We start from the raw sequence: 26,034 nt of genomic DNA on the forward strand, positions 1-26,034 counted from the left end.
GAAAAGGGAAAGAGCAATTTCTTTTGGCTCTATAACTATTGATTTAAGTTAATTGCTTTAAATGGCATCTTAAATATTAATTCTAAAAGTTTCCATTAAATACAGCATAATCATATGGTTAAGTTATAAGATATGAAGGCTTTTAGCAATCACAAAATGTCGATGATCTTTAAAGTAAATCTCAAAAATAGGATTTGTGCTTAAACTATGTCTTATCGATAATGTCCTTGGAATCTAATCTTTGCTGATAAGAAGTGATTAAAATACATTTCTTGGTGAATAATTTATGTATAACATTATCAAATCGAAGAACTACATTGAAGAGAAATTTCAGTAACTCTTTATGGTATAACTAGAAAATAGTCTTTATGTCTTCAAAAGGGGGCCTTTTCAGATCATTCAATTCTTTAAATGTGTTGAAATATTTAAAATGACAACATTAAAATTATAAAAAAATCATAAAAATATATAAAAATAAAGGTGATTTTTTAAAGGTATAAAATCATCCCTCTTTGGTGAAACTACATTGTTTTGTAACTTATGTGTCTAGGAAATCAGAATCTTTAGGGCATGGGGGAAGGCGAGGTAGAAAACAGATGTGAGGTGGTCACATGATTATTTTCTGGAAGAAATAAACCTGCACTAAAGTATGTTTTTATTGAAGATTACTTATGAGCCAAAATAATTGTGAAATACCTGTGTTACATTTTGATAGCAAATCTGCCCTTCAAACATGCTTATTTTGGAGTTTCCACTTTCTCTGCATTACACTCAGCAGTATTTATTGTGTAGACAGCGGGTCCATAAGCACTTTGCCATTCATCTTCCATTATTTACTTATATTTAATTTTCTAGATTTATACATTCTTACATATTATAATAGCACATGGCTACAGAGGACATAAAATATTCAAGGTAGCCGAAGACTGATCATCCAGACTTAGATTGATTTCAATTTTTTTTGATACAAGAAAGTAGGAAAAAGATATAGGTACATCAAAAGAGAAAGCTTAAATTAAAAAAACATCGAATCAATTTTATCCTTTTTGTGTGTAGAGGTCCACATTTCAGATTTTATACTGGAAGGCAGTATCTGATAAGATCTAAACAAATAATATGAGCTGATTTGTGGGTTCTACTTTCAAAAATCAAAAACATATTACTACAGTGAAATTTTATTTTGGGGAAAAAGTTTGTAAACAAAATATCTCAATAAGAATTTTGACTGAAAGAAACATATCTGAATATAGTATTATCTCTGGAAATAGCTATGATTAGTTTATTTAAAGGGTTGGCAGGGAGAGGAAAACTGTACTGAATACTTATGTCTTGTTATGGGGTATCAGATTAAAAGTATACTTGATTTAAATGGATTTGAAGTTAATGAATACAAAAAACTGCTATGAAGTTCCACCATCTCATATCAAAATGATACCATTAGGAGCCCATGCTCATGAGAACCAGGTTGGGCAGGGAGGGAGCTAATTGATATTGGCAGAAACACTTTAAGGGAAAGGACAAGAAAAGAAACCTGACTACTTGTGTAAAATGAGTGCTCCCTCAGCTCTATTCTTAGAAGTGGTAAGTTGACTATTTGGATGGGATGATAATTGGGTCCACTGAGATGCATTTGTTACACCATGTAATACTTTTTAAATGGAAGCAAACTCAAGCCCTGGAAAGTCTGTCTGCTCAGCTTTCCTAAGACTTATAAGCTTACTTTAATTAAGAAAACCACCAGTGAACACTACTGAAAACAGATATATGATAAATTTTCCCCATTTCCCCTGTGTCAGTTCAGAGGTAAAACTTTCAAGATAAATAGCTGTGTGGATTTTGGCATTTGAAATTTGAAGAAACTCTTGGGAATCTTATGGGATCTGTTGGTCAAGTTAAGAAACAAAAAATTGTTTTTGAAAAAACGAAGCCTAAAAGTTTGGCAAAAGTTGAATGCTACTATTCAAATATAACAAAATTATAACATTTTATTTTAAGAAATGAATATTCTTAAAAAATTACTATTTTAATAAATTCACTTTATAATAGAGAATATTACCTAAATATATCATGTCAAGTTAGGTTTAAAGTCCACTGGGGTAAAATACATTATTATTTTTCCTTTCATTCAACACATGTATTGGATGCCTATTGGATGCCAAACTCTATTCTAGGCCCTGGAAATAGAGAACAAAACAAACAAGGTCCCTGTCTCATGAAACTTAATTAATAGATTGGATTTCATTGGCACTTGTGCTAGCAACACAATGACATGCTAATTTCAACAAGAATTTGAGATGAACCAAATGGTGTTAAAATTTCCATCAGGAAAATAACAAATAATAAAATGTGTTTTTAACTTGGCCTGCTGAATAGACATCATTTTGATATTTTGATATTCCTGGATAGAGGTAACAGAAACCAGTTTGTTAATAAACAGTGCTTGAATGATAGATAAACCTATAATATTCTACATCTGTACACAATTTTTATACACCTAAGATTTATTAGAACTAGCTGAAAAATACATACTTTTAAAAAGACAAGTTTGTAAAGTATTTCTCCTTTTTATCTGTGAGTATTGGTTCAAATTTTGCAGAAATCAAATCTTTACTTTCCCTTTCTTGCTTTAGTGCAACATAAAAGTTGAATATAGTATATTTCTCTCTATATTTTCTTCAGTTTTTTTCTGTCTCCTCTTACCAGTTGCAAAATAGACATATGCTTCTTTACAAAATTAACCTATTCACCCTCATTACTGGTATTCCTGCAAAGCCATCTGTTTATAGTTATTTTAACCTTCCAGCCTTTTCCCAAAACATCACTGGAAACTTTTTTTCTAGTCCAATAAATAATTTCTTTTCATATTATTTTTTAAAGTTTCTGGAATCAAATAGGTTCAATGTTTTTTCTCACTGTATCAGAGAATAGCTGGTGATTTTCTCATGCACAGTCTGTGTAAGACAATCTCACAGCAATATTTTCTGATATGCAACTAATTACATATTCCTCCACACAGATGAGAGTTATATGTCTATTACTTTATCAATGGTAATATATATATATATATATATATTTCTAACATTTGTGCAGATATACTTCTAACATTATTATAAATTTAGTTTTTTAATTTATTGGGCAAGAATTTATTGAATATTTCTTACAAATTTATTCAAGACACTTTTAGGCATTAGGTATTTGGTAATGAACAAAGGAGACAAATTTTATAACTTACTTTAACTTATATTTACTGATTTTGGAATATTATATATTTCTGTTAATATTAGGATAAGTCAGTCAATGTTGACATTGAAAGTTCTAACCAAACACTTAAAAATTTTGCTGCTTTTGCTGTGGGTAAGTATGGAACTAGGGAATGAACCTGTGAGAAATGTGAATTGGTAATATAAAAAAACCCACTACATTCACTCAGCAAGACAAATTTTACTTCTTGTAAAGAGGGTGTCACCAACAAAAGTCTTGTAAGCAAGCACACTAGGTGAGAAGTCTGCCCAGTTTTGATTACTAATTCAGATTTCTGCACTGTAATCCTATTGATGGGAGTGTGCTTTCACATATACACGATTTGCTAATTTGTCTAGAATGGAATACCAGGGGAGTGATCGACATTTGCAGTTTTCAGAAAATAGAAATTTATACAAGGTTACAAAATGGTGGTTTTACAAAATGAAGTTACTTTAAAATAAGCTAACCCTTTGATATAAAATATTAAATTATTTTTTCACAATCCTAAGGACTTTCTAACTCTGAGCTACACCTCCTAGCCCTTTTTATTTTTGCTTTTAAACAAGGTCTCACTAGGTTATTGAGAGTCTTGCCATGTTGCTAATGCCATCCTCATACCTGTGATCCTCTTGTCTCAGCCTTCCAAGTACTGGGATTACAGGTGTTTTCCAAAACACCTACCTTTTGGGTTCAAGTCTTGTCTGGAACATTAATTTTTTATTAAAAACAATTCATAGCGGGCCAAGTGTGGTGGTGCATGCTTGTAATCCCCATGCTTGGGAGGTGGAGACAGAAGGATCACGCAGGTTTGAAGTCAGCTTCACTGGCTTAAGAGACCCTGTCTCCAAATAAAAATATATTTAAAAAAATAGGTCTGGGGGAATAGCCCGGAGATAGAAGGGTTTCCAGGAACCCCAGTACCACCCCCCAAAAAAAATCATATCTGTAACTATATATAGAGTGCACTAACATTTTATTGTCACACTCAACAATTATAAGAGGATCTCTTAAACATCCAACTAATTACATCTGGAATAACTATAACACCCAAATGAACCTTCCTAATAATTTCATTTACTATGTTGACATACAATAATTTCAACATATAATTGGAATAATAACTTTAATCTTCTCCAACCCCATATATTATTATGTGTAAGACATTGCTTCTCCTTGGACATAGTTTCCTCTTTCACTATTCTAAGCAGCTTTGAATGTGAATCTGTCTTGAAAATGTAGATGACAAGCTTCTCAAGGTCCCACCAAATGACCCCTTAACAGAAGGGGAGGGAGCCAGGCACAGTGGCAGATGCCTGTAATCCTAATACTTGGGAGGTTGAGGCAGGAGGATTGCAGGTTGGAGGCCAGTTTTAGTAACTGAGACCCTCAACAACTTAGACCTTGTTTCAAAATAAAAAACAAAAAAGAGCTGGGGGTGATAGATTGATCCTGTGTTCAATCCCCACTAACAAAAAACAAGTAAATTAATTAGTTAAGTCATTAATAAAAAGAGTAAAGGGTGTAGCTCAATGGCAGAACTCCTCTGGGCTCAATCTCTAGTTTCACAAAAATTAATTAATTATTAATTAATAGTTAACATAGACAGGGTTTGGGTAGGGGAAAGGCTGAAAGTATATTCCAAAACAAACTTCCTTAAAGTATTATGTTTTATCTTTAAAAATCATACAAATGTGTATTGTAACCATATAGCTTCATTTTATTCTAAATAAAAACAAAGTTTTAATTTATCATTGATTGATTAACATTGCTGCTTCACAATATGATGTGCTATAGTTCCACTCCAGCCTCCCGGCCTAGCTCCATGTTCTCAGGGCATATGAATTACAGTTTGAGAACCAATGGGGCAGCTTGAAATAAGCAGTCAGTACATTTAAGCTCTGATTGTTGCTAGATTATTCCAGTTACCCAACTTCAGAGTTTATCATCTGTTATAAAGCAGCAGAACCACCACCATATTAACACAGTGTTGCTGGGAAGATCAGAAGAGAGCACCACATGTACACCTGGATTATTCAACAACCTGAACTTCCGTCAGGTACAACTATGAAAGGGTTGCCCTTTTTCCAGTTGCTGCCTTCTGGTGTGCCCTCTGTGTTTCCTTTCCCGTCCCATTTTGACAGGTTGGATAGATTCTATAGATTTCTGAACATTTTTGCTATTAAAATGTCAGTTCAGCCTAATTTAATCCAATGTAAAATTCCACCTCATGTCTATTTAAACATCATCTCCTGCCATTCTCCCCATTCTAGCAAAGTTTCCACTTAAGGGATTTGGATTGGGCAGAGAGTGGCACCCATGTTTTCAGTTCCTCTTTTCTTTTTAGCAACCTCTCTTTGAAAAAATTGGGATCAGATAAGGAGAAAGCATGCAAATACCCAACTCAGCATATGCATTTATTTGTTGCTCTTTGTTCAAGACTCATCTGTCTCTGATGTCCTCGTGGCTCTCATCTAAATGCAAAATCTCTCCTGGGATACACGTGAGAGTTATTTTTAGGGTTGATATTAGGGGAAGAGCTTCCCAATGCCATATATTCTGTCCTGGAAGACTTGGTTAAGTTTGCAATTTGTTTTTAAAATTTAAATTAATTAAAATAAATGTTGGGCAATGCTAGAAATTGAACTTAGGAATTTGCACACACATATTAGGCTAGCACTGAGCTACACCCCCAGCCCTTTTTATTTATTTATTTATTTATTTATTTATTTATTTATTTATTTATTTTGCAACGGGCCCTGTTAAGTTGCTTAGGCTGACTTGAAGTTGCCATCCTTCTGCCTCAGCCTCCCGAGTGGCTGAGATTGCAGGCTCAACTACCATGCCGTCCAACTCATTTGTTACTTCCGACTCCTCATGCTGACTGCTGCTGAAACTATGTCTCCATCTTGGATTCTCCACTCCTCCACATCTTGCTGCTGCAGTCTCTATACTAGCAACATGTCCTCTTGGATGCTAAGATGGCCCAGTAGTAGTGACCTACTATTGTACCCTTTCATCCACAGGTTGCTGCAACATTTTGCTGCAACAAAATGTGGGTGCCGGCTGTTAATCAATCAACGCATTTCTTTCTTTTCCTTGCATGTGAATTCTGCACACACACACACACACACACACACACACACACACACACACGGAGTCTCTCTTTTCTTCCTGCTCAAGTGTCCACAGTGGGCTTCTGGTCAGAGAACCCATTCATCTCTGAGCAGTTCCCTTAGACCCACTGCCTGTCCTTGGGTTTAGGGTGAGGAGGAGAAGCACTTCCGCCCCAGGAAGGGCCTCAGGTTTGTCACTCACCGCTCCTCAGCTCATCATCTACAAAGACTTATGGATGTGCCTAGCAAAGTCTGTGGAATATGTGGTTACCCTGTACTGAGCCTGGGAGTGGCATCTGAACCTTAGTTTTCTTGAGTGCTCTTTAGAATAGGGCACATGACATCTTTGAAGTGACAACACCAAGGAACAGATCACATATCCAATAGCCATCTTGTTAGATACTGCACTTGCTGAACCTGCTGGGAAATGCACATGTTCATGCAAATACACAGCATCACATCAACATCAGAAGCACATGCCGTAATCCAGGATGGACAGTCTTGTGGCGTATATAATCGTTCAGGGATACCATCGTCGTTGTGTCCCCGTCAGATGGTGCTGGTTGGAGAAGATGCTCATGCTGCTTTTGCTTAGGAATGTGGGTGAGACATTGAAGGAGACTCTTCTCTGCACTTGGGCCATATACTTAGAGTCTTCCTCTGAATTCAAAAGGCTATTCTGGCCTGTTGTTATTTACTTATTTGTTTGTTACAACACAGAAAAATGGAGGATAGTTCTATACCTTTTGAATTACTTGTAATATCAGCATTAAATAGAATGCATGTGCCAGATATAACTTGGTGGTACAGAAGATTTGGTATTACTATTTACTGGGAAGACTTCTCTGGGCCAAAATATGTACCCAAAAGCCTTGGGGAAATTCTCCACCACACAACTGAGGAGGCTGGCACTAGTTCTTCCTCCACTATTGGCTTCAGCATGTCAAAAGAAAGCTTTTTAGCTGGCCACATTGGTGCATACCTGTAATTCCATTGACTAGGGAGGCTGAGGCAGCCTGGGCAATGTAAGAAGTCCCTGTCTCAAAGTAAAAAATAAAAAGGGCTAGAGATGCAAGTTAGTCATGCAGTGGCCCTGGGCTCAATCCCTGATACCAAATCAACAACAAAAACGGTGTTTTGTTTTGTTTTGTTTTTTGGTACCAGGGATGGAACCAAGGGGCATTCTACCTCTGAGCTACACCCCTAGCCCTATTTTTTATTCTTTTTTTTGAAACCGGGTCTCACTGAATTGCAAAGAGCCTCACTAAGTAGCTGAGGCTGTACTTGTCCTCCGTTTTTGTAATCCAGAATGCTGGGATTACAAGCATGCACCACCACGCCCATCTAAAAAAGAAAGCTTTTAAAAGAAAAATAAACATTGGCATACACCAAACAGTCTGCAATAGGTGACTCAAAGTACTACGATACCACATAGTCACAGTGATACAGTGGGGGCCTTCCATTCCAGCATTCACTGTTGATTCCATCCTCTACTCTGAAAATAAAGTCCTCTTAAAGATTTTCTGCCTGTAGAATATGGTCACTCTACCAATGGCATGGTCTTTTTTTTTTTTTTTTTTTTGGTGGTACTGGGGTTTCTGGAAGCTCTTCTACCTCCAGGCTACACTCCCAGACCTACTTTTTATATTTTTATTTGGAAACAGGGTCTCTTAAGCTAGCGCGGCTGGCTTCGAACTTGCATGATCCTCCTGTCTCTGCCTCCCACATGCGGGGATTACAAGCGTGCGCCACCACGCCCGGCTGGCACGGCCTTTTCAAACCTGAGCAACACTTTATGTTGGCCTGCAGCTCTCTATTGCAGTGTCCCCAGCCCTGCTAGTCCCCTACTCTACACCTTGTATCACAGCCAGCCAGCATGACATGCATCATGACCAGGTGGCTCAAAGCTCATGGCAGCCTTAGGTAATCCATAAAGCTTACACCACAAAAGAAGGCATGCACAGAATGTTGTTTTTACTTACCCTCTTAATCTCATTTATCACTGATATTTCCCATTCACACACAAAGTATTGTTCAAAGTTGGTGGGTTCTTACCTAGAGCAAATATTAGGGAGGCCTTGCCAGTCCTGGCTCAGCTGGTCATGGAGAAGCTGTCCAACATCCAAGCCAGCCTAGCTCCTTCAAGTCTAGTAAGTCTGTTGATTCTGTGTCAAATTTGTGTCATATGAATCTGTGCCCTGGCTGATAAATTGGACTCTTAGGCCTCAAATGTTTCTCCTTCTCCTTCTCCTCCTTCTCCTTCTCCTCCTCCTCCTCCTTCCCCTTCCCCTTCCCCTTCCCCTTCCCCTTCCCCTTCCCCTTCCCCCCCCTCCTCCTCCTCCTCCTCCTTCTTCTTATTATTATTTTTTGGTGGTACTGGGGTTCCTGGAAGCCCTTCTACCTCTGGGCTACGCTCCCAGACACATATTTGTATATTTTTTTTTATTGGAAACAGGGTCCCTTAAGCCAGCGAGGCTGGCTCTGAAGCAGCGCGATCCTCCTGTCTCTGCCTCCCAAGCGCGGGGATTACAAGCGTGCACCACCATGCCTGGCCCTCCAATGTTTCTACATGAGGAATATCTATAGAAGCTTTTTCTGCTCCCTCCCCATGGCTCTGCCATGAAGTAGAATGTGAGTCCCCATGTAACTCTCATTTGTGCCTTTAGGAAATCCTTTCCTTATTCCTTATTATTCTCTTTTCTTTGCCCTTCAGAAATGCCTACTATAACCACTTCAATAAATATGGGCTGAAGATAACTAACTTATATATAGTTTCCTTTAAAAAAATAAAAATTCATTTCAGCTATGGTGGCACATATTTGTAATTCCAGTACTTGGGAGGCTAAGACAGGAGGTACACAGGTTTGAAGCCAGTGTGTGGTAAACTAATAATAAAAAATAAAAAAGAGGACTGGGTGTGGTGGTGCGCGCTTGTAATCCTAGAATTTGGGAGGCTGAGACAGAAGGATTTTGGTTTGAGGACTGCCTCAGCTACTACTTAGTGAGGCTCTTTGCAACTCAGTGAGACCCTGTTTCAAAATAAAGAATAAAAAATAGGGCTGGAGGTGTCCATCAGAGGTAGAATGCCCTTGCGTTCCCAGTACTGAAAACAAAAAAAAGGTCTGGAGGTAGCTCAGGGGTAGAGTATTGCTGGGTTCAATCCCCAGGACTCTCCATACTGATACTCATTTTCATCATTTAAAAACTCACCAAGTACTATGTGTATGGATGTCACTATCACTGCAAACTATGTTATGATGTGAGATCATAATACTGTAATACATCAATAAAAGTATTTAAAAAACTGGATGAGTTCATAAAGAAACCTGCAACTCTCCAAGACCTGAAATTCTCAAAATCAAAATAGTATAGTGATACAAGAATACTCATGCTTATAGCAGCAAAATCCACAATAGCCAAGTTATGGAACCACAAATGAATAGATAAAAAATAAAATTTATACATAGTGTAGTTTTACTCAGCCATAAAGGAGAACAAAATTATGTCATTTATAAGAAAATGGATGGAACTGGGGAATGTCATGCCAAGCCAGATCAGCTTGACTTGGAAAATCAAGGGTCACAGTTCTCTCTCATATATGAAAGCTAAATAGAAAAAAGGAAAGAAAAGGGACATGACAATGAGGAGAACAGTAAAGGAAGGGCTGCCAAGGAAGGAGAGAAGGGAAGGGGGAGGTAAATGGAAGAAAACAAACTAAATGAAGTTATGTGCTTGTATCGATGTATCGCCAGGAATCTCACTATCTTGTGCAAGTATAATGCATCAATAAAATATTTTTAAAAGAAACCAGCCTGGTGCACTGATGCATGCTTGTAATCCCACAACTTTGGAGTGTGGGACAGGAGGATTACAGGTTTGAAGGCAGCTTCAGAAACTGTGAGACCCTGCTTCAAAAAAAAAAAAAAAAGTAGGGCCAGGGTATAGCTCAGAGGTAGAATGTACCTTAGTTCAATCTATAGTATGAAAAAAAATCTGTAATTCTCATTTTTATAACAATTTAGAAAATCTGACTTTTACTGCCTGGCAATAGTCAGGCGAAGCAGAGAAGAGTTGCCCGTTCTAATACCTGTGCTCAGGCCCTGCCCCATCTAGCCCTGTCCACATCTGTCATTACCAGCACCTGTAGTTGTGTGTGTGGGGGGGAGGGTACTGGGGATTGAAGCCAGGGGCATTCTAACTCTGAGCTACACTCCTAGCCCTATTTTTTTATTTTATTTTTTGAAACAGGGTCTCATTAAGTTGTGGAGGGCCTCACTAAGTAGCTGAGGCTGGCCACGAATCTGCTATTCACCTGTCTTGGCCTTACAAGTACTGAGATTACAAGTGTGTGCCACTATGCCTCTATGCCTGGCTATTACCAGTACCTGTCTAATTCTAGGTGTGTTTGACTTTGGGATGCTTTTCTGTGTTCTCTCATAAAAGCCCAAAAGAGGAGCTGTTTGAGGGAATACTACCTTTAGAGCATAAGTATAGGCAAAAATGAGAGAATAAAGTGTTTGGTTACCTCTTCAGAAACAGAAAAGTGAACAAATCTCAAAATAATGCCACAATCCCTTCCACTAACCATAAAAATGACTGTCACACCCAGAGACTTCATCATGGCTTAGCCCCTCACAGAAGGAAAGCCTTTTAATCCTCACAAAAATTATGTGAGGTAAGAACTACTACATTGTTTTACAGGTGGAAAAATGGAGGCTCAGAGAGAAATTATTTGGCCAAGTCACAAATCTAATAAGTTATGAAACTCAGAATCAGGTATAAATATGACTTTTCAATACTGGGCTATACTATCTTTCTTACAATAGATATTAGTGACCCTTCTCAAAAGACTAAAGTGACCCAAATTAATTACCATGTTTAATTATATTAGATCCTAGATCAAAAGGGCCAAGTCATCTTGGCACTAAGCAATAAATACTACTTACAGCTCCCACTGTCATTCCTTCATTTAAACAGAGGCCATTTTCTAAATATTTTTCAAAGGTTGGAGGCTGACACCATGATATTACAAACAGCAGTTATTCAATTAATATGCTAATTTTATTACCCCTGGGGGCTTGCCTTAAATTTTACTGTGTGTGTGTGTGTGTGTGTGTGTGTGTGTGTGTGTGTGAGAGAGAGAGAGAGAGAGAGAGAGAGAGAGAGAGAGAGAGAGAGAGAGATATGGATGAGAATGAATGTGTATGGTGTATGTACAGGGGAATGGGCTGAAGAAGAGAACTACAACTCATGATCTATCCTGTGGTGGGCCAGTGATATTACAAAGTAAAGTGTTTCTCCAAAATGTGAAATAACTACAGAAAAAGAAAGGCTTAAAATTAGCAAAAATATTTTGTTTTTAGAGAAACTTTTAACAATAGAAAGCTATCTAATATGATTAGCTATTAGGTTAACAAACTAATGAACCCAGTACCTGTCAGAGTGAATTCGCATGGCTTATAGGTTTAGTGTTCATGAATGAATCTCACGTCTAATAGATAAAAATTAAATATGCAGTTAGAATTTACTTACGTATTCTGAAACAGTAATTGGCACTTCATAAACTTATTATAAAATTTGTCTTCATGAATTTAAGCTAAAATGTGGTGATTTATGCTAAAACTGAAGTTACTATTATTTAGTATAGCATATAAAAGAAAATCAGATACGGAATAATAGAAGCAAATGGTGATAGAACTGTAATTCCATTTCTAGATGAGAAAGTTCAGATAATTTTGTACAATCTATAAAAAAAGCACCATGTGAACTAAGTTGATTACTTTTTAGTAGCTCTGATGAGGTAATTTTAGAAGAAATGTTTGAGAAGCAATAGATAACAAGAGCTATGTCAACATTTTACTATGTGAAAAAGTTTCTTTTTTTTTTCTGTTTTTTGGTGCTGGGAATTGAGCCTGTGACCTTGCACATGGTAGGCAAGCACTCTATCATCTTAATTTTAATAATTTGTGAGATTTTTTATTGATATTATTCTCTGATTATGCAGTAATTAATTGTTTATAATCCAGTATGCCTTGCTGGATATCCTAAATAAAACAACAAGATATATTGAAAGGCAATCCCTGGTTCTTTTATAGCACTACTGAAGGTCTGAGGTTATTCATATAAAAAGATACCTAAATGTCATTTACTACATTTATTGAATTTAAGAAAATCATGTATGAGCTGTGTGCCAAAACCTGCAATCCCAGCCAGTACCTGTGAGGCTGAGACAGGAGGACTTCAGGTTTGAGGTCAGGCTCAGCAATTTAGCTAGATCTCAGCAACTTAGCAAGACTCTGTTTCAAATAAATAGGGGGAGGGTGTAGCTCAGAATGCTCCTGGGTTCAATCCCCATTACCACAAACAAAAAAAGGAAAGAGATCATTTATGCTATTACTTTATAGCTGAAACTGAGATGTAAAGAGATACAGTGATTTGCCTAAGGTCACCCAGCTTGTAAATGACAAAGAGGATCACGGCCCTAGTCAACAGGGATCTCTTTCCATTGGAGAGGTTTGGTCTCATTACTTGAGCTTCCCTGTGTCTAGAATTTAATGCTAAGTACTGTTTTGGACCACGAATTGTATTTTCTTGTTGCTGTTGGTTTGTTTTCTAATCTTCTTTACATGCTGCCAACATGGATATATTAGATATCTCAACAGAGGGTGTGTTAAACGACAACATTGGCATTGTATCAACAAAATTTAGGCTGTGGTGAACTCTACGGAGGATCAGAAGACCGTTTTCTTCAATAAAGAATTTCATGAGGAAAAATGTTGGAACAGGTTTAAAACCTATGGATTAAAAGAGATAAGAGATATGCCGACCAAATGCATTGTGTTTGGAACTTGATTAAGTCCTGATTTGAACAAAACAACTGAAAGCAATTATTAGAGAACCACAGCATATATTTTATGGTTTTAAGTAATTATTGTTAATTTTAGGTATAATAATGGAATTGTGAAATATTAATATTTTAAAATATTTTTAAAAGTCTACCTTTTAGATGATATACGGAAACAGAATTATTTAAACTTTTAATGATAAAAATAGTGATATATGCCTGTAAGTCTAGTACTTGCGAGGCCCAGACAGGGGACTGCAGGCCTCAGCAATTAAAAAAAAAAACTTTCAAAAGATCGGGAGGCTGACTGAGAACAGGAGGATTGTAGGTTGGAGGTCAGTCTCAGCAATTTAGGGATTTCCTCGGCAGCTTTGTGAAAACCTATTTCAAAAAACTGAAAAAGAAAATCGGCTGGGGATGTAGCCCAGAGGTAGAATGCCTCTGGGTTCAATCCCCAATGCATAAATCAAAACCCAAAACGACTATATCTCCAGCTGGCTTTGTTTTATACGTTTTAAGCTAGATACACTTCAAAAGGCTTTTCCTCTTTCCTAAAATACTCTGAAATTGGGAAATCTAAAAGGAAAATGTGAGTTGACAGCATTTCAACGCCTTAATTTTTGGTTTTGATTTTGCCACTTTGTGGTTAGAGTTGAGGAACCTACACCTTTAAATTTCCCTGCCCACGTGACAATGTTTTTGTTTTTAGGGGACTAAGGTACAGGAAATTCTCTGAGAGCTGACGTCAGCGCCACAGTTACAGTAACTACGTATTGACGCTACTTGTTTTCAAAGGGCAGAAACCTGAGGTGGCGCGCGAGGACAGTTCGGGGACTGGAGAGTTCGGCCCTGTCATTTTTTCTGCGATTTCACTTTCTAAGCGGTGTTGGTCCCAAGCACTTGAAACACGCTGGTTATTACAAAAATTCCCACCGCTCTATTTGCAGGCGTGGCTGGGACTTAGAGCGGACCCAGAGGAGGGCCGGGCGACCTCCGGAAGCCTTTCCGCAGGAGTGCGCCTGCGCAGCCCGCTCGGCCCAATCGCCGCCCTCCCCCATGCGGCCAGCAGGCGGCGCTGTGCGGCGGGGCGCCGGGCTTCTCCCTCGGGCTCTGCAACGCAGTGTGAGAGGGCGGGAGGTGAGGCGCGAAGAGGGGCGTTCTATCCCCGACTGCCCCGTCTCTATTGCCCTTTGTCCGCCAGCCTCCCGGGGCGCCGGGCCTGAGGGCCTGGTTGCTAGGCGGAAGAGGGGCGCGGTGGCGTCCGCTGAGCCTGCCCGGGCGTTTGAAAAGCGGCTGATCCGGCGGCAAAAGGTCCCAGGCGGCGGGATCGCCTCTCCCTGCAGACGGGCCGGGCCGGGCGAGGCGGGGCGGCCGCTTTCCCAGGAGTGAGGCCGGGCAGGGCCTGGGCTGAGGGCCTGGGCGGCCCGCAGCTCCGCCGGGGTCCCGGACTCCCCGCCGCTCACCGGGACTCTCTCGCCAGCAGCGGACCCCGCCTCCGGCCGCCGGCCGCCGGCCGCCACCATGGTCTCCAAGTCCGACCAGCTGCTCATCGTTGTGTCCATCCTGGAAGGTGAGCGGCCTCAGGCCTGATTTTGCAACCGCTGCGTCCTGAAATTTTAAGAGAAGTGTGGGACCGAGGCTTTGTTAACCTTAAGAACCCGTCGTCTTTGCTTTTTGTGGTCCCCAAAGACTTGTTCACAGTTGAACGTAGCGAAGTCGGCTAGGCAATTGATTTAAAAATCTCTCAAGGGAGAATGAGAGCTATTAGGGATAAGTGATATTTAGCGAGCCCAGTCGTAGCCCCAGAGAATGTAGAAAAAACGATTTCCATCGGAAGCAGCTTGTCGATGGCTTTTATATGTGAGTTGAAAGTGTGCCCTGGAAAGCACGTTCTGTTCTGCAGTCTCCAGGTAATGCCATTTGCAGAACTTTGCTTTTGACGTGAGTATGTGCTTCCTACTATTTTAGAAGTATTGCCCAGGGCTGTGCCCTTTACAAGTCTTGATGGAGGGCATGGAGACTGCTGTTATTAAGCAGGTGTTATTATATGTTACTTAAAATTGTTGAGTGACATTTGTTTATTGGGAACTCATTAAATGCCAGGCACTGGGCTGGCAACACACGAATAAGCTAGCCCTGGGTCTAAAAGCTGAGTGTAGCATGGAAAATGTGTCAAAAAATACGTCCATGTTAAGACTCCTGTCAAGGAGTCTCAAGTGAGAGCCTCAAGTTGGAACTCACAAGGTTTGCAATCCAGGTCTTTCTGACCAGCTTAATTCCTATCCAGGAAACTCAAGCCAGAATGAGTAGCAGCAGAGATTTACTTAACAGTGCTTAAAATTCCCTTAGCCATAATCCTCCTCACCAGACTTATACAGACCTATAGCTGGGAGGACTAGTGGACTCTGCAAGATGCTTAAGTCTTCCTCCTTGGTGTTCTTCAGCTTCCTGTTTTCAGTTCTTAAAACTTTGGCTCTTTCAATTAGACCCCCCAGTTCCTTGAGGGCAAGTATTTTGTTTTCCTCTTTGATAATACCTCACTGTGAATATGCCTTGAATAAACATTGAAGAAAGGGCATCAGGCAGTGCAAATGAAAATTAATGTGTAGATAGAATATTTTGGTATTTCTTGAAAATATGCAGTATTGTCCTTAAGAATAGAATGAATGAATATGTGTGCTATTTTCTTTGGCTAATTTGTAGATTATTTTTAAATGAGTTAACAGGAAACTTAATTTGTTTTTACTAATTAGATTTTTCAGCTCTTCAGATGACTGTTCTTTATAAAGTATATTGTAATACCTTGTTGTAATCACGTATTTAACTCTTAATTCCAAATGTTATTGAGATCATTACTACTCATACTATGAACCAGTCATGGCCTCTCTGACCACCTGAGACTGCATTAGAAATACCAGGTCTCAGGCTCACCCCAGGCCTAAACCTAGCTGATTTATATGCACATTAATGTATTTGAGAATCACTAATTTATAAATTATAGCTTTCAATTTGATTCATATTTCTTAAGAATTGTGAAAGAGAATGCATTTGTGAGTATGTGTTAGTGAGATATTTTATGCAGTGTATGATAAGTCGAGCATCCTTAACATACATCAACTTTAAAAACATGCTAAAGGATTCTATTTGATTGTTGTATACTTGCAATTAATCTATGTAGTCTTGTTTCTTCAGGTCGCCATTTCCCCAAACGTCCAAAGCATATGCTTGTGGTAGAAGCAAAGTTTGATGGAGAACAGTTGGCTACTGATCCTGTGGACCATACTGACCAGCCAGAATTTGCTACTGAGTTAGCATGGGAAATTGATAGGAAAGCACTTCATCAGCACAGGTGACTGTTATTTACAGTTTCAGTTAGAATCTTTATTGGTCTCTTTTTCAAATAATTACACATTTTAGTCTATTACATTATAATAATAATATTATTTGTTGGGTGTTTTGTAATGTGCCAGGAAGTGTTCATTGTACTTTGCAATAATAACCATTTACGCATCAGAACATCCCTATGAAGTTATTATTATTTCTCCAATATTATAGATGAGGAAACTGAGGCCAGAGGTGTTAAGTAATATGCCCTAATTTTGTCAGTTGGATAATGGTAGAACCCAGCCATGCAGGCTCCAGAGCTGATTATTTTAACCACTATGTAAACTTAGCTGCTTTTTCTTTTTTTCTTTCTTCCTTTCTTGGCTAATGTATGAGAAATTAGATATTTTAAAAGTACCTTCATACTGCTCTTCAAATATAGTTGGAATTCATTCTTATTTCTATAAATTTATTAAACATTGACCCGACTTGCCAAGATATATAGGAGATACACAATGAAAAGTTACAAAATAAAATATATAAGGGATTCTTTTATATTTTATTTTATTTTTATTTTTTGTGGTATTGAGGTTTGAACCCAGGGGCATTCTACCTCCAAGCTATATCCCCAGCCCTATTTTTTATTCTTTATTTAGAAACAGAGTCTTACTAAGTTGCAGAAGGCCTTATTAAGTAGCTGAGGCTGGCTGTGAACCTGTGATCCTTCTGTATCAGCCTCCTAAGTATGAGGATTTACAAGCATGTATTACCACACCCAGCTGTATTTGATTTTAGACAAACATGTTGTTAGGGTATAAAATTGTCTTAATGTTACAGCATCATATTTTTGCATAAACTCTATGACCAGGGACAGTTAAAAACAGCAATACTTTTATTTATTAAAGGATTGGAAATGAGCTGGGCATGGTGGTCCACATCTGTTATTCCTGTTCTTGGAAGGCTGAGACAGGAGGATCACAGGTTTGAGGACAATGCATGGTAGCCTAGACTCTGTTTCAAAATAAAAAATGGGCGGGGGCCCGGGCATGGTGGCGCACGCTTGTAATCCCTGCACTTGGGAGGCTGAGACAGGAGGATCACACGGGTTTGAAGCCAGCCTCAGCTACTTAGTGAGGCTTTCAGCAACTTAGTGAGACCCTGTTTTCAAATAAAGTATAAAAAAAAAAGGGTCTGGGAGTATAGCCTGGAGGTAGAAAGCCTCTCGGTTCCACCCCCAGTACCACCAAAAAAAAAAAAAAAAAAAAAATGGGCTGGGGGTATAGCTCAGAGGTAGAGCTTCTTTGGGGCCAATCCCCAGTACCCCCCAACCCCCACACACAAAAGAATTGAAAGTAAATGAATTTCTTTCTGGGAAACACATAACCACTTTAGTACTTGCTCTTTTTCAGTACTTTATCAAATCAAAATAGAAAGTTAACAGAAGAAAGAAAGCAAGGAAAAATGTATTTGCTTCTGTTGCTAGAACAGTCCATGAATTTGTTTAAAGAGATCAAATCCTTAGAGAATATAAAAATATTGTTTGTCCACTGGCATCTGGGATATCTGCTTAGACAGAATTCCTGCTGTGGATGTCAGAGCCCACATTTATAGTTGTGTTTACAATTGTGTTGCTGCCAAGTGGTAGCACTTTGTTATAAACTGAAAAAAAAGAGATAAATTTATATGTGATGGCTTTGTGGTAAGCAGTTATAAATAGTAATTCAACCAGATACAAGGGATGACAAAATCTATTCAGCTCAATATATGAGTCAGTATAAGGTTCCAGACTAAAAATTTAAGTTACAGCATCCTTACAGAATATTCAGAATATTGTCATATGTTAAATTATTACTTTAATTTTTTTTTTTTTTGCAGTACTGGGGATGGAACCCGGGGGCATTCTTCCTCCTAGCGATACCCCCAGTCCTATTTTGTATTCTTTATTTTGAAACAGGGTCTCACTGAGTTGTAAAGTGCCTCATTTAAGTAGCTGAGGCTGTCTGTGAACTGGGATCCTCCTGTCTCAGCTTCCCAAATGCTGGGATTACAAGAGTATGCCACCATGCCTGGCCTTACTTTAAATTTCAATAGTTGCCGGACATGGTGGCACACACTTGTAATCCCCGAGCTTGGGAGGCCGAGACAGGAAGATCGCGCAGGTTTGAAGCTGGCTGTTCTGGCTTAAGGGCCCTGTTTCCAAATTTAAAAAAGTATAAGAATGGGTCTGGGAGTGTAGCCCAGAGGTAGAAGGGTTTCCAGGAACCCTATACCACCAAAAAATAAAAAATAAGATAAGTTTCAATAGTTGAATTTTATGGTGTTTAAGAACTGAGTCTATTGCTATAAAAAGCTATATATGTATTTATTTTATATGTAATGATATGATTAAAAAGATAATTAACAATTCTATACATTCAAGATAATTTTTTTACTTTCAGAAGGACGTATACATTATAGAAGCTTAAATATTGGCCTAGATGATAACTTCTTATTAAAGTTTTGCTACATTTTATAGATTAGATATAATTAAGGGTTCTTGTCATTTAAAAAGTTTTTTAGAAAACCTAGAATAGATATAGCTGACCCAACAAAATTTAAATTATCTGGATAATGATAGGTAATTTTTCAAGTCTAATTGAAAGTTTAGTATTAAGACAACATTGTATTTATCATTTAAATTGTTATGTTACAGGCTACAGCGTACACCTATCAAACTCCAGTGTTTTGCACTGGATCCTGTATCTTCGGCTAAAGAAATCATAGGTTATATAGTTCTGGACTTAAGAACTGCTCAAGAAACAAAGCAGGTATTGTCTTTTGATGTTTTATGTTAGTTAATTAATTTCAATAGATAACAGATTAATAAAATGAACATGAAATACTGGACCAGATGTAGGTCATGCCTTTGAAGCAGTGTAACAGCGCTTATATTTTAGTTTATGGAAAATTCCAACCTTTTAATCATTCCTTTGACTGAACTCAGACCTATGCCCAACTAGCTCTTACCTCAAGCTTAACATTTTCAACTTCTGAGCTTTTCTTTCAGACGTGGTCCTCTTCCAGTGTGCCTCCAGGGAATGTTCACCACTCTCCTTCTGATTAGACAAGTTTCCTCCTTCATAGCTACACATTGCAGTTGGCTTCCCCCCTCCAATCTGTGTTCTCTTCTGGTTTCACTGTTGCTATTGCAATTTAAGCCACCATAATTTCTCCCCTTGGCTATCATAAAAACCATTTGTTCTCCCTCCTTTCTGTTCCTTGCAGATCCTTACAGGGGAAGAGATACTGTTTACCTAACATTCAATTAAAATTAGCTTCCATGTTGGTCTCTCAGGCTGGAACAAATAATCATCATGTGTCAGTATATAAGAATAACATTGATTTTTTTGGGGGGGGCTATTGGTGATGGAACCCAGAGTGTTCTACCTCTGAGTTACACCCCCATCCTTTTTTATTTTTTTATTTTGAAACATAGTCTCACTAAGCTGAGACTGTCCTCAAACCTGCAATCCTTTTCTCTCAACTTCCCAAGTACTGAGATTCCAGGCATATGCCTGGCAGGAAATTTTCATAGTTCTTTGAAATGTTAACTCATTTAAATATTAGAATAATCCTGTGAAATAAATATTACTATTTCTTCCACATTATTGAGAAGTAAACATTTCTGAGATGTTAAGTAACTTTCCCTGCCAGAATAAGTAAATTTTATTGAAATAAACTTACAAAACTTAACTTATAAATTACCAACTTCTATCCCGATAGAAAAAAAAAGGGCCCTGATTCTTGCTGTTTAAGTATTCTCCTGCCTTTTTGCATGTGATTTACTTTAAAGACTTCCTTTCTTTTTTTTTTTTTTTTTGATGTCTTTGGTCACAATTTATTTTCTTTAGAAAAATAAAGTAAAAGCTGGGCATGGTGCATGGTGGCGCACGGTTGTAATCCCTGCACTTGGGAGGCGGAGACAGGAGGATCACGCAGGTTTGAAGCCAGCCTCTCTGGCTTAAGAGACCTTGTTTCCAAATAAAAATATAAAATAGGTCTGAGAGTGTAGCCCAGAGGTAGAAGGGTTTCCAGGAACCCCAGTACCACCAAAAAAAAAAAAAAAAAAAAAAAAAAAAGAAGAAGAAGAAAGTAAAAAATAATAAAATTAATTTTTACTTTAGGCTTCTCCATTCTCTTTCCCCTTCCCATTATTATTTATTTTGCAGTGCTGGGAATCAAATGTGGGCCTTCGTGCATGCTAGGCAGGCACTTTACTACTGAGCCATATCTCTAGCCCTTCCTTCCATTCTTGGTTGGAGTCTTAAGTTAGGATTCTGTGAAGAAAATTTGATGTTAGGAACATTTTTTCTGCTGATAACAATGATATTTGCAAATGAATGAGTCAGCCCAGTCCACACACAAGAAACTGAAATTCTAAATTCTTTAAAAGAGGACTTGTGCTAGATATGGTGGAACTCCCCCTGTAATCCTAGTATTTCGGAGGCTGAGACAGGAGCACTGTAGGTTTGAGGTCAGCATAATAATTATTCATTTTTATCTTTAACAAGCTAGGTTGTAAATTAAAAAAAACACACTATAACCTATAGTTAATCCTATTTTATTTATCAAACATAACTTGAATATAAAATATCAGTTTTTGGTTTGGATCCATGTAAGCATCAGTTACTATGCATTTATATAACAATAGTCAGAATAAGAATGTTGTTTCCAAGTGTTGAAATGGTATCTTAGTGTTGGTTCCTACACTAATGATACACATTGTCCTGGGCCACGAGATTTCTCAGCCTGATCTGGGTACTAAAATTTTTGAGATTGCTCTAAGTGATATATTTTGGTAATTTATTCTGTGAGAAGTCTTTTGTTTCAATATCAGTGAAATACATAACTTATAACCCACAACTCTACCAGTAGGCTTTTACCTTAATATTTTGTGTTTTTAATTAACAGTAAGATTTTATTTGATATAAGCATGTCAAAGCAAAAATGTGGCAATGTGCAAGACAAAAAGGTATAATAAATGTGAAATAGAAGGAGTTAGGAAAACAAATTTGATAATTTTTTTGTTATTTAAAGAATAAAGTAGGGTTGGGGGTCTACAGCTGAAAGAAATATATTGTGTGCCCTTCCCTTTAATATTTTACATGTTGAAACATAGGAATAGAAGCAATGAAGACAATCTTAACTTTCACAGAGATTTTTCAAAGAGAAATTTGGTTGACAATTTCTTAAGCAATGAAGAAAATATGAAAAAAATTAAAGAGGAGAAAAGTGCTAAAAAAAACTGCACAAAATTTACTTAGAACCTTTAAGAAATTTTTTTTTTAATTTTCTTTTTTGAGACAGTGTCTTGTTGAATATTGTCTTGAACTAAGTATCCTGCTACTTCAGTTTCTCAAGTAGCTGGGACTATAAGCTTGTACAGCTCTTATTTAGAAACTGAAAGAACATTTCTAATACTTTTTTTCCTATTAATTATTAAGATGTTTTCTGTTTTGTTACTTTATAGGCACCAAAATGGTACCAGTTGCTGAGTAATAAATATACCAAGTTCAAGTCTGAGATACAGATAAGCATCACTTTGGAAACAGATACCAAGGCACCAGTGGATAGTTTTAAAGCAAAAGGAGCCCCCCCTCGAGATGGAAAAGGTTTGTGCATCAGCTCTCAGAAGTTCATCTGTCATGATATGTGCAGAATTTTAAGTTAATTTTACATAGAGGTTTCCAAACTTATTGGTTTATTGCTCGCTTTTCAGAAAAAGGATAACTCCATGCCATTCTGGAAATCTACCTTTTTAAAGAGAATAAATAGGAAAAGGCGATGATAAATTTGCCTTTTACACATCAATATTTAGTTTCAAGGCCCTTCTTGGGGCTGAATTGCCCCCTATGAGAACCTGTGCAGCAGACAAGTATTGTGACATTGTTACACATATGACATTTGTTGCCCTTAGCTCATACTTGCAAATCTTAGAAATAGGGAAAAGCTTTTTTTTAATTTGATATGTAGTAGAACAAAGAAAAATTTTGTACTTTTAAAATTTGCTACCTAGGAAAATTTTCTTCCTAGGATGAGTACAGAAAAGCCCTCAAATGGTTATGCTGTTTTCTGTTTATTAACTCCAGTTTAACAAAACCTTCATATTTTTTTCTTTTAAATAAATAGACTTTTTTTTTTTTTTTTTTTTTTTTTGTAGAGTAGTTTTGGCTTCACAGCAAAATTGGAGAGTATAGAGAGTTCCCATATATCCCTGGGTCTTATCCAGCTTCAGACTCATTCACTATCAACATCTCAGTGCCAACAGTGCTGTTGTGTTTATGAATCTATGTTAACACATCATTGTCATTAAAAATCCATAGTTTACATTGGAGTTCACTCTTGGTGTTGTGTGATCTCTGCGTGATGTCATTCAGAATAGTTTTCACTATTCTAAAGTCTTCTGAGTGCTCTCTATTCAGCCCTCTCCTTCCAAGCCCCTGGCAGTAGCTTGGGTGTGCCTCCCAGGATTCATGTGTTGGGGCCTCTGAGATTGGGACCTGGGAGTTCTGCCTTCATGAATGGATATAATGGGTTATCAAGGGAATAGGTTGGTTATGGCAGTGGATCTTATTAAAGCCAGTTTGGCTATCATGAGCTTCTTGCTGTGTAGTACCCTGTGCTACCTTGGGACTCTGAAAAGTTCCTGTCACTGAGAAGGTCCTTACCCAACAAGGCTTCTCAACATTTGACCTCCTAGCCACCAGAACTGTAAGAAATGAATGTCTTTGATTATTTTACTTTGTTTTTATTTGTTTATTTCTTGTGTGTGTATGTGGTACTAGGGTTGAAACCCAGTGGCCTTCTATCTCCAGGCTACAGCCCCAGCCCTATTTTATTTTTTATTTGGAAACAAGGTCTTGCTAAGTTGTAGAGAGCCTCCCAAAGTTGTTGGGTCTGGCTTGGAACCTGTGATCCTCCTGTTTCAGCCTCTCAAGTCCTGGGGTTACATTCCTGCACCACCATGCCCAGCTTTGCATTTTTTTATTTTATTTTTTTAACAAGTTACATAGACTCTAGTTATAGCAAACAAAATGTACTAAGTCAACTACTGATTTTTTTTTTTTTTTTTTTTTTTTTTGGTGGTACCGGGGATGGGACCCTTCTACCTCTGAGCTACACTCCCAGACCTATTTTATATTTTTTATTTGGAAACAGGGTCTCTAAGCCAGTGAGGCAGGCTTCCAACCTGCATAATCCTCCTGTCTCCGCCTCCCAAGCGTGGGGATTACAAGTGTGCACCACCACACCCGGCCTGATCTTATTTTTTTATTATCTCTATAGTTTTGCTTTTTCCAGATAACATATAGTTGGAATCATACATTCTGTATCATTTTCAAAGTGGCCTTTTTGATTTAGTAATTTAAGGTTCCTTCATGTCTTAGAATAGGTTGATAACTCTTTTCTTTTTGGTGCTGAATAATAGTCCATTGTCTGACTATTCCACAGTTTATTCTTTTAACTACTAAGAGAAATCTTGGTTGCTTTCAACTTTTGACTATTATGAATAAAGCTGCTCTACACATTTGTAAGTTTTTGTGTGGATATAAGTTTTCAGTTCATTTGGGTAAATATCAAAGTGTATGGTTGCTTAGATAATGTGATAAGAGTATATTCATTTTTTAAGAAATCTCTAAACTGTTTTCCAAAGTGGCTAGACCATTTTGTATCCTCCTAGCATGAATGAGAATTCTTGTTGCTCTATAATCTAACCTGCATTTGGTGGTGTTAGTGTGCTGAATTTGGATCAATTCTAATTAGAGTGCTTTCTCATTGTTTTAATTTGCAATTCCTCAATGGCATGTAACATTGAGAAGGTTTATGTGTTCTTATCTGCCATGTGTATCTTTTTTGATGTGCTGTATGTTCCATTTTTAAATTAGATTATTCATGTTCTTATTGAGTTTTATGGGTTCTTTGTATATTCTGGATAACTCTTTTATCAAATGTATCTTTTGCAAATAGGATGTCCCAATCTGTGGCTTATCCTACCTCTGAGCTACACTCCTCAGTCCTACTTTTTATTCTTTATTTTAAAACAGGGTCTCACTACGTTGCAGAGGGCCTTCTTCAAGTGTTGAGACTGGCTGCAAACCTACAATCCTCCTCTCAGCTTCCCAAATACTGGTATTACAAGTGTGCACCACCACTCCTGGCTGGTATTACTCATATTATTCTCTTGACATTGGCTTTCACAGAGCATACGTTTTTATTTGAATGAAGGATTAGTGTAACAATTATTTCATTCTTGAATTGTACCTTCGTTGATCTATCTGAAAAGTCATTGCCATAACCAAAATCATAGAGGTTTCTCTTATGTTATCATCCAGTGATTTTGTACTTTTGCACTGTACATTTAAGTCTGTAATCAATTTTGAGTTCATTTTTGTGAGGAGTAAAAGATTAGTTTTTTTTTCTTTTTTGCATGTGGATATCCAGTTGCTTCACCATCATTTGTTGAAATCACCTTTTGTTCCTTTGCTCCATTGCATTGCCTTTGTTCCTTTGTCAAAGAATCGTGATTATACATATGTACATCTATTTTCTGGGCTCTCTAGTCTGTTCCATTGATATATTTGTCTGTTTCTTTGTTAATTCTGCACTGTCTTAATGACTGTAGCTTTATGGTAAGACGTGAGGTCAGATAGTGTCAGTCTTTCAGTGTCAGATTAGCTGTTCTGTGTCTTTTGCTTCTCCATAGAAACTTTAGAATCCTCTTATCAGTATTCACAAAATAATTCACTTCAAATTGCGTCTAATCTGTAGATCAAGTTGGTAGGAACTAACAATTTGGCAATATCAAATCTTCATATCCATGAACACTCGTCTCCATTTTTTTAGTTCTTTGATTTCTTTTATCAAAATGTTGTAGTTTTTCTCATATAGATCTTCTACATGTATTGTTAGATCCATAGCTTAATACTTCATTTTGGGTGGTATTAATGTAAAGTGTGGTGTGTTTTTATTTTAAATGTGTTTATTTTCATACAAAAGAAAGCTGTTGACTTTTATATGTTAATCTTCACCATGCTATAAACACTTAATTAGCTATAGGGGTGGGGGTTTGTTTCTTTTGTTTTGTTTGGTCAGAGTTTTTCCATGTGCAGATTTTCTTTACAATCATGTCATATGTAGAAAAAGTATAATTTCTTCCTAATTTTTATGCCTTTCATTTCCTTTTCTTATTACACTAGCAAGGATTTTAAATATGGTGGAAAGGAGTGATGGGAAGGGACATTGTGTCTCATACCTGATCTTAGTGGGAAAACTTTTGAGTTTCTCTCCATTAAATATGTTAACTATAGGTTTGGCAAATGTTCTTTATCAAGTCAAGGAAACTTCCTCTAATCCTAGTTTAGAGGGCTTGTTTTTCCCCTGTCCTGAGTGGTTATTGGGCTTTATACCAGTTAATATGATTGTGCAGTTTTTCTTCTCTGGCCTGTTGATTTGATGGATGACATTAATTGATTT

General features: G+C 37.6%; 1 protein-coding gene across 1 annotated transcript in view; it reads left to right on the forward strand.

Annotated features, from left to right (window-relative positions):
- Window positions 1-14,688: 14,688 nt before the first annotated feature.
- The window catches only part of CEP120 (centrosomal protein 120), a gene marked incomplete at its 3' end in the record, with an annotated part of 77,181 nt that continues 65,835 nt past the window's right edge, over window positions 14,689-26,034 (forward strand). Inside the window, exons 1-4 of the mRNA XM_080698551.1 lie at window positions 14,689-14,770; window positions 16,393-16,549; window positions 19,217-19,331; window positions 22,034-22,175. Coding sequence (XP_080554677.1) covers window positions 14,722-14,770; window positions 16,393-16,549; window positions 19,217-19,331; window positions 22,034-22,175 — 463 coding nt within the window. The 5' untranslated portion in view covers window positions 14,689-14,721. The remainder of the gene's footprint in view (window positions 14,771-16,392; window positions 16,550-19,216; window positions 19,332-22,033; window positions 22,176-26,034) is intronic.

Source organism: Muscardinus avellanarius (assembly GCF_963383645.1).
Source record: "Muscardinus avellanarius genome assembly, chromosome: 7".
NCBI classification, from domain to species: domain Eukaryota; kingdom Metazoa; phylum Chordata; class Mammalia; order Rodentia; family Gliridae; genus Muscardinus; species Muscardinus avellanarius.